This window comes from Oncorhynchus kisutch, linkage group LG15 (assembly GCF_002021735.2).
Source record: "Oncorhynchus kisutch isolate 150728-3 linkage group LG15, Okis_V2, whole genome shotgun sequence".
Lineage (NCBI taxonomy): Eukaryota > Metazoa > Chordata > Actinopteri > Salmoniformes > Salmonidae > Oncorhynchus > Oncorhynchus kisutch.
Window position 1 is genome coordinate 4,173,892 of NC_034188.2, and position 16,870 is coordinate 4,190,761.

Below are 16,870 nucleotides of genomic sequence, written 5' to 3' on the forward strand. Positions count from 1 at the left end.
AGGTAGCAGAGATAGGGAGGGGGTTAAGGAGGGAGGGAGATAGCAGAGATAGGGAGGGGGGTAGGGAGATTGCAGAGATAGGGAGGGGGGGTAAGGAGGGAGCAGAAATAGGGAGGGGGTAGGGAGGTGGCAGAGATAAGGGGGAGGTAGGGAGGTAGCAGAGATAGGAGGGGGTTAAGGAGGGAGGGAGATAGCAGAGATAGGGAGGGGGTAGGGAGATTGCAGAGATGGGGGGGGGGGGGTAGGAGGTAGCAGAGATAGGGGGGGGTAGGGAGGTAGCAGAGATAGGGAGGGGGGTAGGGAGGTGGCAGAGATAGGGAGGGGGGGGTAAGGAGGGAGCAGAAATAGGGAGGGGGTAGGGAGGTGGCAGAGATAGGGAGGGGGGGTAGGGAGGTAGCAGAAATAGGGAGGGGGGTAGGGAGGTGGCAGAGATAGGGAGGGGGGGGGTAGGGAGGTAGCAGAAATAGGGAGGGGGGTAGGGAGGTGGCAGAGATAGGGAGGGGGGGGTAAAGAGGGGAGCAGAAATAAGGAGGGAGGGAGATAGCAGAGATAGGGAGGGGGGGTAAAGAGGTAGCAGAAATAGGGAGAGAGGGAGACTTCTGTATTAGCATGCTAATGTAATTCTTAGGAGACCGGAGCTCAGACACACACAGAGAAAAGGGATGTGACTTTAAAGGAATGTTAAGACAACGTGAGCCGACCTGCTGTGGCTTCACGTAGTGGCCCCATCTCCCTAAGATGTGGGTGAGTGAGTGAGTGAGTGAGTGAGTGAGTGAGTGAGTGAGTGAGTGTGTTCATAGTCCCCTGAGCAACAGAATAACATCCCTCCTTTCCAAAGAGGGAACAAACGTATGTTTTTGCAGCCCCACTTTTGTTACGAGAAAATTATAATTAATGTTTAATTTTCAACGATTATGTTTTGATATAGTCTGTATTTAGATCGATGTTTATATGAATTAATAATTCATTAATAATTATATATATATAATATAATAATTAACAGATCGCATTTTGCTTCCATCCTCCTGTCTCCTCTAGATGAGTGGTTATTCCCTCTATAGTTGTCCCTCCCTCCTGTCTCCTCTAGATGAATGGTTATTCCCTCTATAGTTGTCCCTCCCTCCTCTCTGTCTCCTCTAGATGAATGGTTATTCCCTCTATAGTTGTCCCTCCCTCCTCTCTGTCTCCTCTAGATGAATGGTTATTCCCTCTATAGTTGTCCCTCCCTCCTCTCTGTCTCCTCTAGATGAATGGTTATTCCCTCTATAGTTGTCCCTCCCTCCTCTCTGTCTCCTCTAGATGAATGGTTATTCCCTCTATAGTTGTCCCTCCCTCCTCTCTGTCTCCTCTAGATGAATGGTTATTCCCTCTATAGTTGTCCCTCCCTCCTCTCTGTCTCCTCTAGATGAATGGTTATTCCCTCTATAGTTGTCCCTCCCTCCTCTCTGTCTCCTCTAGATGAATGGTTATTCCCTCTATAGTTGTCCCTCCCTCCTCTCTGTCTCCTCTAGATGAATGGTTATTCCCTCTATAGTTGTCCCTCCCTCCTCTCTGTCTCCTCTAGATGAATGGTTATTCCCTCTATAGTTGTCCCTCCCTCCTCTCTGTCTCCTCTAGATGAATGGTTATTCCCTCTATAGTTGTCCCTCCCTCCCCCCTGTCTCCTCTAGATGAATGGTTATTCCCTCTATAGTTGTCCCTCCCTCCTCTCTGTCTCCTCTAGATGAATGGTTATTCCCTCTATAGTTGTCCCTCCCTCCTCTCTGTCTCCTCTAGATGAATGGTTATTCCCTCTATAGTTGTCCCTCCCTCCTCTCTGTCTCCTCTAGATGAATGGTTATTCCCTCTATAGTTGTCCCTCCCTCCTCTCTGTCTCCTCTAGATGAATGGTTATTCCCTCTATAGTTGTCCCTCCCTCCTGTCTCCTCTAGATGAATGGTTATTCCCACTATAGTTGTCCCTCCCTCCTCTCTGTCTCCTCTAGATGAATGGTTATTCCCTCTATAGTTGTCCCTCCCTCCTCTCTGTCTCCTCTAGATGAATGGTTATTCCCTCTATAGTTGTCCCTCCCTCCTGTCTCCTCTAGATGAATGGTTATTCCCTCTATAGTTGTCCCTCCCTCCTGTCTCCTCTAGATGAATGGTTATTCCCACTATAGTTGTCCCTCCCTCCTCTCTGTCTCCTCTAGAGGAATGGTTATTCCCACTATAGTTGTCCCTCCCTCCTGTCTCCTCTGGATGAATGGTTATTCCCACTATAGTTGTCCCTCCCTCCTCTCTGTCTCCTCTAGAGGAATGGTTATTCCCTCTATAGTTGTCCCTCCCTCCTCCTGTCTCCTCTAGATGAATGGTTATTCCCTCTATAGTTGTCCCTCCCTCCTCTCTGTCTCCTCTAGATGAATGGTTATTCCCTCTATAGTTGTCCCTCCCTCCCCCCTGTCTCCTCTAGATGAATGGTTATTCCCTCTATAGTTGTCCCTCCCTCCTCCTGTCTCCTCTAGATGAATGGTTATTCCCACTATAGTTGTCCCTCCCTCCTCTCTGTCTCCTCTAGATGAATGGTTATTCCCATTATAGTTGTCCCTCCCTCCTCCCTGTCTCCTCTAGATGAATGGTTATTCCCTCTATAGTTGTCCCTCCCTCCTCTCTGTCTCCTCTGGATGAATGGTTATTCCCTCTATAGTTGTCCCTCCCTCCTCTCTGTCTCCTCTAGATGAATGGTTATTCCCTCTATAGTTGTCCCTCCCTCCCCCCTGTCTCCTCTAGATGAATGGTTATTCCCTCTATAGTTGTCCCTCCCTCCTCTCTGTCTCCTCTAGATGAATGGTTATTCCCTCTATAGTTGTCCCTCCCTCCACTGTGTCTCCTCTAGATGAATGGTTATTCCCTCTATAGTTGTCCCTCCCTCCTCTCTGTCTCCTCTAGATGAATGGTTATTCCCATTATAGTTGTCCCTCCCTCCACTGTGTCTCCTCTAGATGAATGGTTATTCCCTCTATAGTTGTCCCTCCCTCCCCCTGTCTCCTCTAGATGAATGGTTATTCCCTCTATAGTTGTCCCTCCCTCCTCTCTGTCTCCTCTAGATGAATGGTTATTCCCATTATAGTTGTCCCTCCCTCCACTGTGTCTCCTCTAGATGAATGGTTATTCCCTCTATAGTTGTCCCTCCCTCCTCTCTGTCTCCTCTAGATGAATGGTTATTCCCTCTATAGTTGTGCTTCCCTCCTCCTGTCTCCTCTAGATGAATGGTTATTCCCACTATAGTTGTCCCTCCCTCCTCTCTGTCTCCTCTAGATGAATGGTTATTCCCTCTATAGTTGTCCCTCCCTCCTCTCTGTCTCCTCTAGATGAATGGTTATTCCCTCTATAGTTGTCCCTCCCTCCTCTCTGTCTCCTCTAGATGAATGGTTATTCCCTCTATAGTTGTGCTTCCCTCCTCCTGTCTCCTCTAGATGAATGGTTATTCCCTCTATAGTTGTCCCTCCCTCCCCCCTGTCTCCTCTAGATGAGTGGTTATTCCCTCTATAGTTGTCCCTCCCTCCTCTCTGTCTCCTCTAGATGAATGGTTATTCCCTCTATAGTTGTCCCTCCCTCCTGTCTCCTCTAGATGAATGGTTATTCCCTCTATAGTTGTCCCTCCCTCCTGTCTCCTCTAGATGAATGGTTATTCCCACTATAGTTGTCCCTCCCTCCTCTCTGTCTCCTCTAGAGGAATGGTTATTCCCACTATAGTTGTCCCTCCCTCCTGTCTCCTCTGGATGAATGGTTATTCCCACTATAGTTGTCCCTCCCTCCTCTCTGTCTCCTCTAGAGGAATGGTTATTCCCTCTATAGTTGTCCCTCCCTCCTCCTGTCTCCTCTAGATGAATGGTTATTCCCTCTATAGTTGTCCCTCCCTCCTCTCTGTCTCCTCTAGATGAATGGTTATTCCCTCTATAGTTGTCCCTCCCTCCCCCCTGTCTCCTCTAGATGAATGGTTATTCCCTCTATAGTTGTCCCTCCCTCCTCCTGTCTCCTCTAGATGAATGGTTATTCCCACTATAGTTGTCCCTCCCTCCTCTCTGTCTCCTCTAGATGAATGGTTATTCCCATTATAGTTGTCCCTCCCTCCTCCCTGTCTCCTCTAGATGAATGGTTATTCCCTCTATAGTTGTCCCTCCCTCCTCTCTGTCTCCTCTGGATGAATGGTTATTCCCTCTATAGTTGTCCCTCCCTCCTCTCTGTCTCCTCTAGATGAATGGTTATTCCCTCTATAGTTGTCCCTCCCTCCCCCCTGTCTCCTCTAGATGAATGGTTATTCCCTCTATAGTTGTCCCTCCCTCCTCTCTGTCTCCTCTAGATGAATGGTTATTCCCTCTATAGTTGTCCCTCCCTCCACTGTGTCTCCTCTAGATGAATGGTTATTCCCTCTATAGTTGTCCCTCCCTCCTCTCTGTCTCCTCTAGATGAATGGTTATTCCCATTATAGTTGTCCCTCCCTCCACTGTGTCTCCTCTAGATGAATGGTTATTCCCTCTATAGTTGTCCCTCCCTCCCCCTGTCTCCTCTAGATGAATGGTTATTCCCTCTATAGTTGTCCCTCCCTCCTCTCTGTCTCCTCTAGATGAATGGTTATTCCCATTATAGTTGTCCCTCCCTCCACTGTGTCTCCTCTAGATGAATGGTTATTCCCTCTATAGTTGTCCCTCCCTCCTCTCTGTCTCCTCTAGATGAATGGTTATTCCCATTATAGTTGTCCCTCCCTCCCCCCTGTCTCCTCTAGATGAATGGTTATTCCCTCTATAGTTGTCCCTCCCTCCTCTCTGTCTCCTCTATATGAATGGTTATTCCCATTATAGTTGTCCCTCCCTCCCCCCTGTCTCCTCTAGATGAATGGTTATTCCCTCTATAGTTGTCCCTCCCTCCCCCCTGTCTCCTCTAGATGAATGGTTATTCCCTCTATAGTTGTCCCTCCCTCCCCCCTGTCTCCTCTAGAGGAATGGTTATTCCCTCTATAGTTGTCCCTCCCTCCTCTCTGTCTCCTCTAGATGAATGGTTATTCCCATTATAGTTGTCCCTCCCTCCACTGTGTCTCCTCTAGATGAATGGTTATTCCCTCTATAGTTGTCCCTCCCTCCTCTCTGTCTCCTCTAGATGAATGGTTATTCCCATTATAGTTGTCCCTCCCTCCACTGTGTCTCCTCTAGATGAATGGTTATTCCCTCTATAGTTGTCCCTCCCTCCCCCCTGTCTCCTCTAGATGAATGGTTATTCCCTCTATAGTTGTCCCTCCCTCCTCTCTGTCTCCTCTAGATGAATGGTTATTCCCACTATAGTTGTCCCTCCCTCCTCTCTGTCTCCTCTAGATGAATGGTTATTCCCACTATAGTTGTCCCTCCCTCCTCCTGTCTCCTCTAGATGAATGGTTATTCCCACTATAGTTTTGCTTCCATCCTCCTGTCTCCTCTAGGTGAATGGTTATTCCCACTATAGTTGTCCCTCCCTCCTCTCTGTCTCCTCTAGATGAATGGTTATTCCCACTATAGTTGTCCCTCCCTCCTCTCTGTCTCCTCTAGATGAATGGTTATTCCCTCTATAGTTGTCCCTCCCTCCTCTCTGTCTCCTCTAGATGAATGGTTATTCCCACTATAGTTGTCCCTCCCTCCTCTCTGTCTCCTCTAGATGAATGGTTATTCCCACTATAGTTGTCCCTCCCTCCTCTCTGTCTCCTCTAGATGAATGGTTATTCCCACTATAGTTGTCCCTCCCTCCACTGTGTTGGTGCAGTTAGTCCCACTGGTGTTTAAAATATAAAGGCACCTGATAAAGACAATGTTTATCTACTGTGTTGTTGTTACATGTGTATCAATGCTTCATGTCCAATAGTGTTGGTCTGATGGTGTTGGTTTGATGGTGTTGGTCTGATGGTGTTGGTCTGATGGTGTTGGTCTGGTGGTGTTGGTCTGATGGTGTTGGTCTGATGGTGTTGGTCTGATGGTGTTGGTCTGATGGTGTTGGTCTGATGGTGTTGGTCTGGTGGTGTTGGTCTGATGGTGTTGGTCTGATGGTGTTGGTCTGGTGGTGTTGGTCTGATGGTGATGTTACATATCATTTGAGCTGCGTTGGTCTGATGGTGTTGTTACATATGATTTGAGCTGCGTTGGTCTGATGGTGTTGGTCTGATGGTGTTGGTCTGATGGTGTTGTTACATATCATTTGAGCTGCGTTGGTCTGATGGTGTTGTTACATATCATTTGAGCTGCGTGTACCATGAACAAATTAATTGTATCATTTCCCTTTGCCTGTCAGAACCACGAAGAGAAAGCCATGTCTGAACTGGCTTAGCTGTGGTGCACTCAGACTCTGAGGGAGAATCTCTTGGCATTCTCCTCATGTCTTCTTTCATCGCCTCCTTCTCAAAACTCATCGGTCTTCTCGGGACTCCCTCCCCTCTGACCTTCTCCTCCAATTGTTTTTTTAAAAGGAGGCAGGGAAAGAGGCGAGAGGACGTGAGGTTTTTGCAATTGAGATTCTCCCACTGACTCTGAGTAGCTTTCCATCAGCCTACAAAGAATGCATGTCAGGTAGCTTGCGGGCTGTCAATGAGTATTCTCAAGGGCTGTCAATGAGTATTCTCAAGGGCTGTCAATGAGTATCCTCAAGGGCTGTCAATGAGTATTCTTGACGGCTGTCAATGAGTATTCTCAAGGGCTGTCAATGAGTATTCTTGACGGCTGTCAATGAGTATTCTCAAGGGCTGTCAATGAGTATTCTCGACGGCTGTCAATGAGTATTCTCGAAGGCTGTCAATGAGTATTCTCAAGGGCTGTCAATGAGTATTCTCGACGGCTGTCAATGAGTATTCTCAAGGGCTGTCAATGAGTATTCTCAAGGGCTGTCAATGAGTATTCTCAAGGGCTGTCAATGAGTATTCTCGACGGCTGTCAATGAGTATTCTCAAGGGCTGTCAATGAGTATTCTCAAGGGCTGTCAATGAGTATTCTCAAGGGCTGTCAATGAGTATTCTCGACGGCTGTCAATGAGTATTCTCAAGGGCTGTCAATGAGTATTCTCAAGGGCTGTCAATGAGTATTCTCAAGGGCTGTCAATGAGTATTCTCAAGGGCTGTCAATGAGTATTCTCAAGGGCTGTCAATGAGTATTCTCGACGGCTGTCAATGAGTATTCTCAAGGGCTGTCAATGAGTATTCTCGACGGCTGTCAATGAGTAGCTCACTAGTAGGTAGGGAGAAATAATCAGTAGGACTAATATTCCATAATTAAATCTGTGAAATAATGTTTCTCACCAAAAACCTGTTTACAGGCATTTATCACCATTCTGCATTTTGCCATCTGGTTTCCCAAATTCAATCGGACAGGTTACAAAAGTAACAGTCCTCTCAGTCCACACCATATACACTGTAGCTTCTTCCAGGTTATAATGTAACCAAGCTGCGTCTGTATGCAGAAAACAAACACAGGATATTTTTATCTCGATAAAACAGCTCTGCTTGGTTTGGTGAGTAATATCCACCAAATAAGCAATTTCCGCCCTCTTTGCATCAAATATGTACGCTGCGGAGACAAGTTCATTAAAAAAATGTTCAGGGGGACGATGCTTCAAACAACAGCGCCCCCCCCCCCCCAAAAAAAAAAAAAACGTTGGAGGAGAAGCGGAACGGTCAATTAGTGTGCTTGCTGAGACTACACTTTGGTTATTTTTCATGTTTTCATGATTATTCTGCTTCTTCACGATGTGTTGTCAATATGTAGACTACTCACTGTGGCTGCTGTTCAAAAGGTCACTATTAAACAGAACGATAATTTAAACAATCATTGATACGTAGTAGCCTAGTCCTTTCTTCAAATGTAAAACCCTTTTATTTTCTCTTTATCCTAAACTTGGTAAGATTCTCAAGGTAGAATGATTTATTTTTTATTTTTATGTGTGGTTTTAACATGCAGGGGTCTCCAACCTTTTCTGTCATAAAGGCTAACGTCTCATATACATATTACCCTCTATAGCCCAAACTGTTCAAATATGGCCCATATTACCCTCTATAGCCCAAACTGTTCAAATATGGCCCATATTACCCTCTATAGCCCAAACTGTTAAAATATGGCCCATATTACCCTCTATAGTCCAAACTGTTAAAATATGGCCCATATTCCCAGAGCTACATGTTATTCTTTCTTTTGCAGATTCGGGGTCACAATTTATGGATTTACAGTGCCGATAGAATATAATTTTTTGTCATTGATCTAGACAAAATACTTCGTAATATCAGAGTAAAAAGAAAATTCTACAAATGTTTACAAATGAATACAAACGTAAGACATTGTAATAGAAATGTAAACTGAAACATGGTCGTTGCAGATGTATTCAGCCCCTTGTGTTAAAGGACAAATGTAAACTGAAACATGGCCGTTGCAGATGTATTCAGCCCCTTGTGTTAAAGTACAAATGTAAACTGAGACATGGTCGTTGCAGATGTATTCAGCCCCTTGTGTTAAAGGACAAATGTAAACTGAAACATGGCCGTTGCAGATGTATTCAGCCCCTTGTGTTAAAGGACAAATGTAAACTGAAACATGGCCGTTGCAGATGTATTCAGCCCCTTGTGTTAAAGGACAAATGTAAACTGAAACATGGCCGTTGCAGATGTATTCAGCCCCTTGTGTTAAAGTACAAATGTAAACTGAAACATGGTCGTTGCAGATGTATTCAGCCCCTTGTGTTAAAGGAAAGCCCACATGAGTTCAGGAGTAAAATGTGGCTTAACAAATCACATAATAAGATACATGGATTCCCTCTGTCTGAAATGATAGGGGTTGACATGATTTTTAATGACTACACCTTCCTCTGTCCCCCATAAATACCACATCTGTAAGGTCCCTCAGTCTAGTAGTGAATGATTAACCCCTTCCTCTGTCCCCAATACATACAGCATCTGTAAGGTCCCTCAGTCTAGTAGTGAATGACTAACTCCTTCCTCTGTCCCCCCATACATACAACATCTGTAAGGTCCCTCAGTCTAGTAGTGAATGACTAACTCCTTCCTCTGTCCCCCCATACATACAGCATCTGTAAGGTCCCTCAGTCTAGTAGTGAATGATTAACCCCTTCCTCTGTCCCCCCATACATACCACAGCTGTAAGGTCCCTCAGTCTAGTAGTGAATGACTAACCCTTCCTCTGTCCCCCATACATACAACATCTGTAAGGTCCCACAGTCAAGCACAGATTCAACTGATTGGTAGCTGGGTAAAAAATATTCAATATCTCTTTAAGCATGGTCTAGTTAATAATTATGCTGTGGATGATGTATTTAACCACCCAGACACATCAAATATGCAGTCGTCCTTCTGAACTGAGCTGCAGGAGAGGAAGGAAACGGTTCCGGGATGTCACCATGAGTCCATTAGTGATTTTTAAAACAGCTACCAGAGGTCAATGTCTGTGATGGGAGAAAACTGAGGATGGATCAACAACATTGTAGTGACTCCACTATAATGACCTAAATGACAGTGTGAGAAGAAGAATACAAAGAAACGAGGCAAGAAAGTAAAGAAATACACTTTTTAGTCTAAATGCAAAGCCTTATGTTTGGGCCAAATCCCAACACAACACGTCACTGAGTAAATGCCTCCATATTTTCAAGCATGGTGGTGGCTGCATCATGGTATGGGTATGCTTGACATCGGCAAAGACTGGGGAGTTTTTCAGGATGAAAATAAACAGGATGGAGCTAAGTACGGGCAAAATCCTAGAGGAAAACCTGGTTCAGTCTGCTTTGCATCGGACACTGGGAGAGGAATTCACCTTTTCAGCAGGACGATAACCTAAAACACAAGGCCAAATATACACTGGAGTCGCTTACCAAGAAGACAGTGGATGTTCCTGAGTGGTCAAATTATAGATGACTTAAATATGCTTGAAAATCTGAACTGAATAATAGGAAAATATTGCACCAACCAGATGTGTCCAAAGCTCAGAGAGATTTACCCAGAAAGACTCATAGCTGTAACCTCTGCCAAAGGAGATTCTAACATGTATTGATTCCCAGGGTGTGAAAACTCATCAAAATATATTAGTGCTTTATTCTTCATTAATCATAAAAAATAAATATAGTTTTTCTTCCACTTTAAAATTACAGAGCATTTTGTGTAAATTGTTGACCAAAAAAAAAGTGTCAATTAAAATCCATTTTACTTTGTAAAAACACAATAAAATGTGAAGAAATCCAAGACTTTCTGTAGCTGCCCTCCAAAAATCTAATGTGATAAAGATAATGATACAATAATAACATGTTTGCAATACTATTTTCATGAGAACATAATCAATTACCAAATTCAAGTGCAAAACTCCAGTTTGCATTTTTCAAATGGACAGTTCTTGTTCAAATCAAATCAAATCAAAGTTTATTTGTCACGTGCGCTTACCTACCCTCACCACCTGGGGGCGGCCTGTCAGGAAGTCCCGGATCCAGTTGCAGAGGGAGTTGTTTAGTCCCAGGGTCCTTAGCTTGGTGATGAGCTTTGAGGGCACTGTGGTGTTGAACGCTGAACTGTGTTGAACGCTGAGCTGTTCAATGCCCTTGCAGATAACACTACCAGAGACACTATTTGCTAGAAAATAAATAAATCAAAGTTTACGTGTAATTGTGCTACATTACTGGGATTTATGGACATTATTTGACACACAAAAAAGGAGATGAAAACTTAATGTGCAATTTAAAAATTAAAGTACCCTTTTTGGGTAAAACAATATTATTCATCCCATTTTATTTTTTTTTCCTCTTTGTCATGCTTTATCCTGGCCACATTCTTAACAGTTTGGCCTGTCAATCAATCACTGTGGGTGGGATTGTCAGGGGAGGAGGCGGGATGTTGGTGAGAGTCACAGGGTGGTAGTGTTTCAGACCTGTCAATCAATCACTATGGGTGGGATTGTCAGGGGAGGAGGCGGGATGTTTGTGAGTCACAGGGTGGTAGTGTTTCAGACTGGTCAATCGATCACTATGGGTGGGATTGTCAGGGGAGGAGGCGGGATGTTTGTGAGTCACAGGGTGGTAGTGTTTCAGACCTGTCAATCAATCACTATGGGTGGGATTGTCAGGGGAGGAGGCGGGATGTTTGTGAGTCACAGGGTGGTAGTGTTTCAGACCTGTCAATCAATCACTATGGGTGGGATTGTCAGGGGAGGAGGCGGGATGTTTGTGAGTCACAGGGTAGTAGTGTTTCAGACCTGTCAATCAATCACTATGGGTGGGATTGTCAGGGGAGGAGGCGGGATGTTTGTGAGTCACAGGGTGGTAGTGTTTCAGACTGGTCAATCAATCACTATGGGTGGGATTGTCAGGGGAGGAGGCGGGATGTTTGTGAGTCACAGGGTGGTAGTGTTTCAGACTGGTCAATCAATCACTATGGGTGGGATTGTCAGGGGAGGAGGCGGGATGTTTGTGAGTCACAGGGTGGTAGTGTTTCAGACTGGTCAATCGATCACTATGGGTGGGATTGTCAGGGGAGGAGGCGGGATGTTTGTGAGTCACAGGGTGGTAGTGTTTCAGACCTGTCAATCAATTATTGTGGGTGGGATTGTCAGGGGAGGAGGCGGGATGTTTGTGAGTCACAGGGTGGTAGTGTTTCAGACCTGTCAATCAATCACTATGGGTGGGATTGTCAGGGGAGGAGGCGGGATTTTTGTGAGTCACAGGGTGGTAGTGTTTCAGACCTGTCAATCAATCACTATGGGTGGGATTGTCAGGGGAGGGAGTAGATTGGTAATGTAGTAATTAAAACACTTTTTCAATATAATTTATTAGAATAAAACTTGAAAAAAATGATTTCCCCTGTTAAGAATCAGTGTAGAACTGCACTGCCCCCTAGTGAGCTTTTTCACCCCCCCCCCTCCCTCAGACTAAGTCATGCACCCATTAGTGTGTGTGTGCCTCCCTTCATCCTTCTGATTCTCTCTCTCTGTCTCTCTCTCTGTCTCTTTCTGTGTCTCTCTCTGTCTCTCTCTGTCTCTCTCTCTCTCTCTCTCTCTCTCTTTCTCTGTGTGTGTCTCTCTGTGTCTCTCTCTGTCACTCTCTCTCTCTCTCTCTCTCTCTCTCTCTCTCTCTCTCTCTCTCTCTCTCTCTCTCTCTCTCTCTCTCTCTCTCTCTCTCTCTCTCTCTCTCTCTCTCTCTCTCTCTCTCTCTCTCTCTCTCTCTCTCTCTCTGTGTGTGTCTCTCTCTAGGAGGTGATGCAGATGGAGAGACAGCTAGGTGGTCGTCTGATTGATGAGCCCCACGTCCTGCTGTTTAAAGACAGCTACCACAACCTGCGCCTCTCCATCCACGACATGCCCCAGGCACACTGGAGAAGCAAACTACTGTCTGGATACCAGGTGAGTTAGGGGTCAAGTGCTAGGAGTCAGGGGTCAGGGGTCAGGGTTAAGACCTATCCACGAGCAAACTACTGGCTGGGTACCAGGTGAGTTAGGGGTCAAGTGCTAGGGGTCAGGGGTCAGAGTCAAGACCTATCCACGAGCAAACTACTGGCTGGGTACCAGGTGAGTTTAAAATATATTTTCATTGTCAGTTACACCGGATATGTCAGGGTCAGCCATAGCAGTACTGCATCCCAAGAGCAAATTCAGGCTTAATGCCTTGCTCAAGGGCACATCGGCAGTTTTGTTTTACAGCTAATTTCCTGCAATTCTACACATTTTGGAACAGGGCGGAGAGAAATGTTTGATATCTGAGTGACTAACTGAAGTAACCTGGTATATTTATGTTTACCAATAGACGGCAGTATTGACTCAAGACGGGGGTTTGCTTTCTGATTTCCGTAGCTGTTTTCAATGTCTGCTACAGTTGTAGTATGAAGTTAACATACACCTTAGCCAAATATATTTAAACTCAGTTTTTCACAATTTCTGACATTTAATCCTAGTAAAAATTCACTGTCTTAGCTCAGTTAGGATCACCACTTTATTTTAAGAAATTGAAATGTCGGAATAATAGTAGAGATAATGATTTATTTCAGCTTTTATTTCTTTCATCCCAGTGGGTCAGAAGTTTTCATACACTCAATTAGTATTTGGTAGCATTGCCTTTACATGTTTAAACTTGGGTCAAACATTTCCGGTAGCCTTCCACAAGCTTCCATAATAAGTTGGGTGGATTTTGGCCCATTCCTCCTGACAGAGCTGGTGGAACCGAGTCAGGTTTGTAGGCCTCCTTGCTCGCACACACTTTTACAGTTCTGCCCTCACATTTTCTATGGGATTGAGGTCAGGGCTTTGTGATGGCCACTCCAATACCTTGACTTTGTTGTCCTTAAGCCATTTTGCCACAACTTTGGAAGTACGCTTGGAGTCATTGTCCATTTGGAAGACCCATTTGCGACCAAGCTTTAACTTTCTGACTGATGTCTTGAGATGTTGCTTCAATATATCCACATAATTTTCCTCCCTCATGATGCCATCTATTTTGTGAAGTGCACCAGTCCCTCCTGCAGCAATGCACCCCCACAACATGATGCTGCCACCTCCGTGCTTCACAATTGGGATGGTGTTCTTCGGCTTGCAAGCGTCCCCCTTTTTCCTCCAAACATAACGATGGTCATTATGACCAAACAGTTCTATTTTTGTTTCATCAGACCAGAGGACATTTCTCCAAAAAGTATGATCTTTGTCCCCATGTGCAGTTGCAAACCGTAGTCTGGCTTTTTTTATGGTGGTTTTGGAGCAGTTGCTTCTTCCTTGCTGAGCAAGGAATGTCGATATAGGACACGTTTTACTGTGGATATAGATACTTTTGTACCTGTTTCCTCCAGCATCTTCACAGGGTGCTTTGCTGTTGTTCTGGGATTGATTTGCACTTTTCGCACCAAAGTACATTCATTTCTAGGAGACAGAACGCTCCTTCCTGAGCGGTATGATGGCTGCGTGGTCCCATGGAGTTTATACTTGCGTACTATTGTTTGTACAGATGAACGGTACCTTCAGGTGTTTGAGAATTTCTCCCAAGGATGAACCAGACTTGTGGGGGTCTACAAAAAAATATTCTGAGGTCTTGGCTAATGTATTTTTATTTTCCCATGATCTCAAGCAAAAAGGCACTGAGTTTGAATGTAGGCCTTGAAATACATCCACAGGTACACCTCCAATTGACTCAAATGATGTCAGAAGCTTCTAAAGCCATAACATAATGATGAAAATTACAGGCCTCTCTCATCTTTTTAAGTGGGAGAACTTGCACAATTGATGGCTGACTAAATACTTTTTTGCCCCACTGTATTTGGTGACAAGGATGGGATGAAATCAAACATGTCACCACAGAGACATTGACACTGCAGCAGGTGCTTTCAAAGCATATGTGTGTTTTCAAAGAAGAGCTAGGGACAATAAATGGGATCCAAGCTACCGTTCCTGCTGCTGCTGATGCTACTCCCAGATTCTATAGGCCCAGATCAGTTCCATGTGCCATGAAGCCTAAAGTGGATGTGGAAATTGACAGACTCTTAGCAGAGGATATACTTATACCTGTCAAGTTCTCTGAGTGGGCAGCACCAGTTGTTCCCATATTAAACCCAGATGGTTCCATCAGTGGTGACTACAAGCTGACTGTAAATAGAGTTTCCTCTCTGGAGCTGTACCCCAATACCCAAAGTGGAGGATTTGCTTTCAACGTTAACAGGAGGGCAACAGTTCACAAAACTAGACATGAGTCACGCATATCAGCAAGTACTAATGGATAAAGCTTCACAGAAGTACCTGACGATAAAATACCCACAGGGGGATGTTTACCTTTCAGGGTGTCTTCCACAACTGCTATCTTCCAAAGAACCATGGAGGGAGTTCTGCAGGGGATACCCAAGGTAGCGGTTTACCTCGACGACGTTCTGGTCACAGGAGTCACGAAGGAGGAGCGTCTCAGAAGGTTTTGAGAAGGATGGCGGAGGTCGGTCTCCGGCTGAAGAGGAGCAAGTGTACACTGTTAGCTGATGAAGTGCAGTACCTGGGTCACAAGGTGGATGCCAATGGGTTACACACTGTCAACCTCTCTACCCTTCCCAACCTCTCTACCCTCTCTACCCTCCCTAACCTCTCTACCCTCCCTAACCTCTCTACCCTCTCTACCCTCCCTAACCTCTCTACCCTCCCTACCCTCCCTACCCTCTCTACCCTCCCTACCCTCTCTACCCTCCCTAACCTCTCTACCCTCCCTAACCTCTCTACCCTCCCTAACCTCTCTACCCTCCCTACACTCTCTACCCTCCCTAACCTCTCTACCATCCCTACCCTCCCTACCCTCTCTACCCTCCCTAACCTCTCTACCCTCCCTAACCTCTATACCCTAATGACCTGTATGTTCAGTACCAGATGTCTTTTTCAGCTTATTCCCAAACCTGACTTGACAACATGGAAGGATCTATTTGGCCAATACAAGAATATGGAGGAAACCATGCTGGTTTGCAGCACAATGGAATCCCAATATTTTCTTTTTTTACCTGTGCTCTCCTCCCCTGAATCTCTCCCTCCTTTCTCTCTCTTTCTCCCACACACCCTTGTTAGTCCTAGGGTGGTGGGAGGACACTACAGAGTTCTAGAACTCACCCAACACCAAAAAAATGCCGATTGATTCTCATTCTCATGCTACGATTGAGAAGTTGAGACAAAGCTTCAGTGTCATGGGATTGCCTCAAATGTTGGTTAGCGACAATGCTACTTGTTTGACAAGCACTGAATTCACAAGTTTCATGAAACAAAAGGGAATTCAGCGTGTAACGTCAGCCCCTTTTTCACCCATCTTCAAACGGAGTAGCAGAACGCGCGGTTCAGACCTTGAAGGAGGGGGATGAGGAAGATGCAAAGGGCCCAGCATTGAGATGAAGGTGCCCAGATTCTTGTTTGAGCTACAGGATTACTCCTCAAACCACAACTGGTGTTGTCACCTGCAGAAATGTTGATGTCAAGGAGATTAAAGGTCAACCTTGGATCTCATCTGGCCAGACGACAACAGAATAACAGAATCATGACAATAGAGTCAAACTCCGAAGTTTCTCACCTGGAGACGATGTCTACACACACACACACAAAAAAACGATGGGTTTGGTCCTAAATGTATTCCAGCTCAATCCATTGAGGATTGTTTAGGACCAGTAATCCTATTACTATGATCATTAGAAGTAGACAAAGAATAAAGAAGACACGTGGATCAGATCCGAGCTCGAATTCCAGTTCCATCCGTGGACATGGATCAATTCTTAAATGAACAGGACAATTAAATACAAAAAACGTACTTTCGTGTCTGGTGTCGTCAATCCAAGAAGCCTCTTAAGATACCAAAAACATCAAAGGGGGATCCTATCCCACAAGCAAAAGCATTTCAGCGGACCCTCTCTTGACAGCGGCTAGAAAACATTGAAGGTTCAGAGTTCATTTCCTGCATTTCTACCCATTTTGCCGTTGGGCGGAGAGAAAAATGTGCAGTTTTACAGCGAATTTAATGCAATTCTACACATTTTGCCATTAGGGTAGAAGCAAATGTTTGCAGTGATATGAAAGGAGTGAATTTTGCAAAGATTACTACAAGTTTAACTAACTGGCTAGACGCATTTACCAATTTACACATTTTCTTTTGCAGACATAGGCACATTGAGTGAGTGACAAAACAAGAGAAAAACTGCTGATGGACAAGAGCATGAGTATGTTCTAGTACTCAGTAAGTTGAGACCCCGAATTAAAATTAATTGTTTCGTTTTTGGAAATCGCCCTGCCCTATATAGAGCCCTATAGCCCCTGGTCAACCCTGCCCTATATAGAGCCCTATAGCCCCTGGCCCTCCCTGCCCTATATAGAGCCATTTAGCCCCTGGTCCTCCCTGCCCTATATTGAGCCCTA

At 45.1% G+C, this 16,870-nt stretch overlaps 1 protein-coding gene across 1 annotated transcript in view; it reads left to right on the top strand.

Annotated features, from left to right (window-relative positions):
- Positions 1 to 12,223: 12,223 nt before the first annotated feature.
- The window catches only part of LOC116353671 (netrin receptor UNC5A-like), a 30,952-nt gene continuing 26,305 nt past the window's right edge, over positions 12,224 to 16,870 (top strand). The window contains exon 1 of the mRNA XM_031791332.1: positions 12,224 to 12,367. Coding sequence (XP_031647192.1) covers positions 12,224 to 12,367 — 144 coding nt within the window. The remainder of the gene's footprint in view (positions 12,368 to 16,870) is intronic.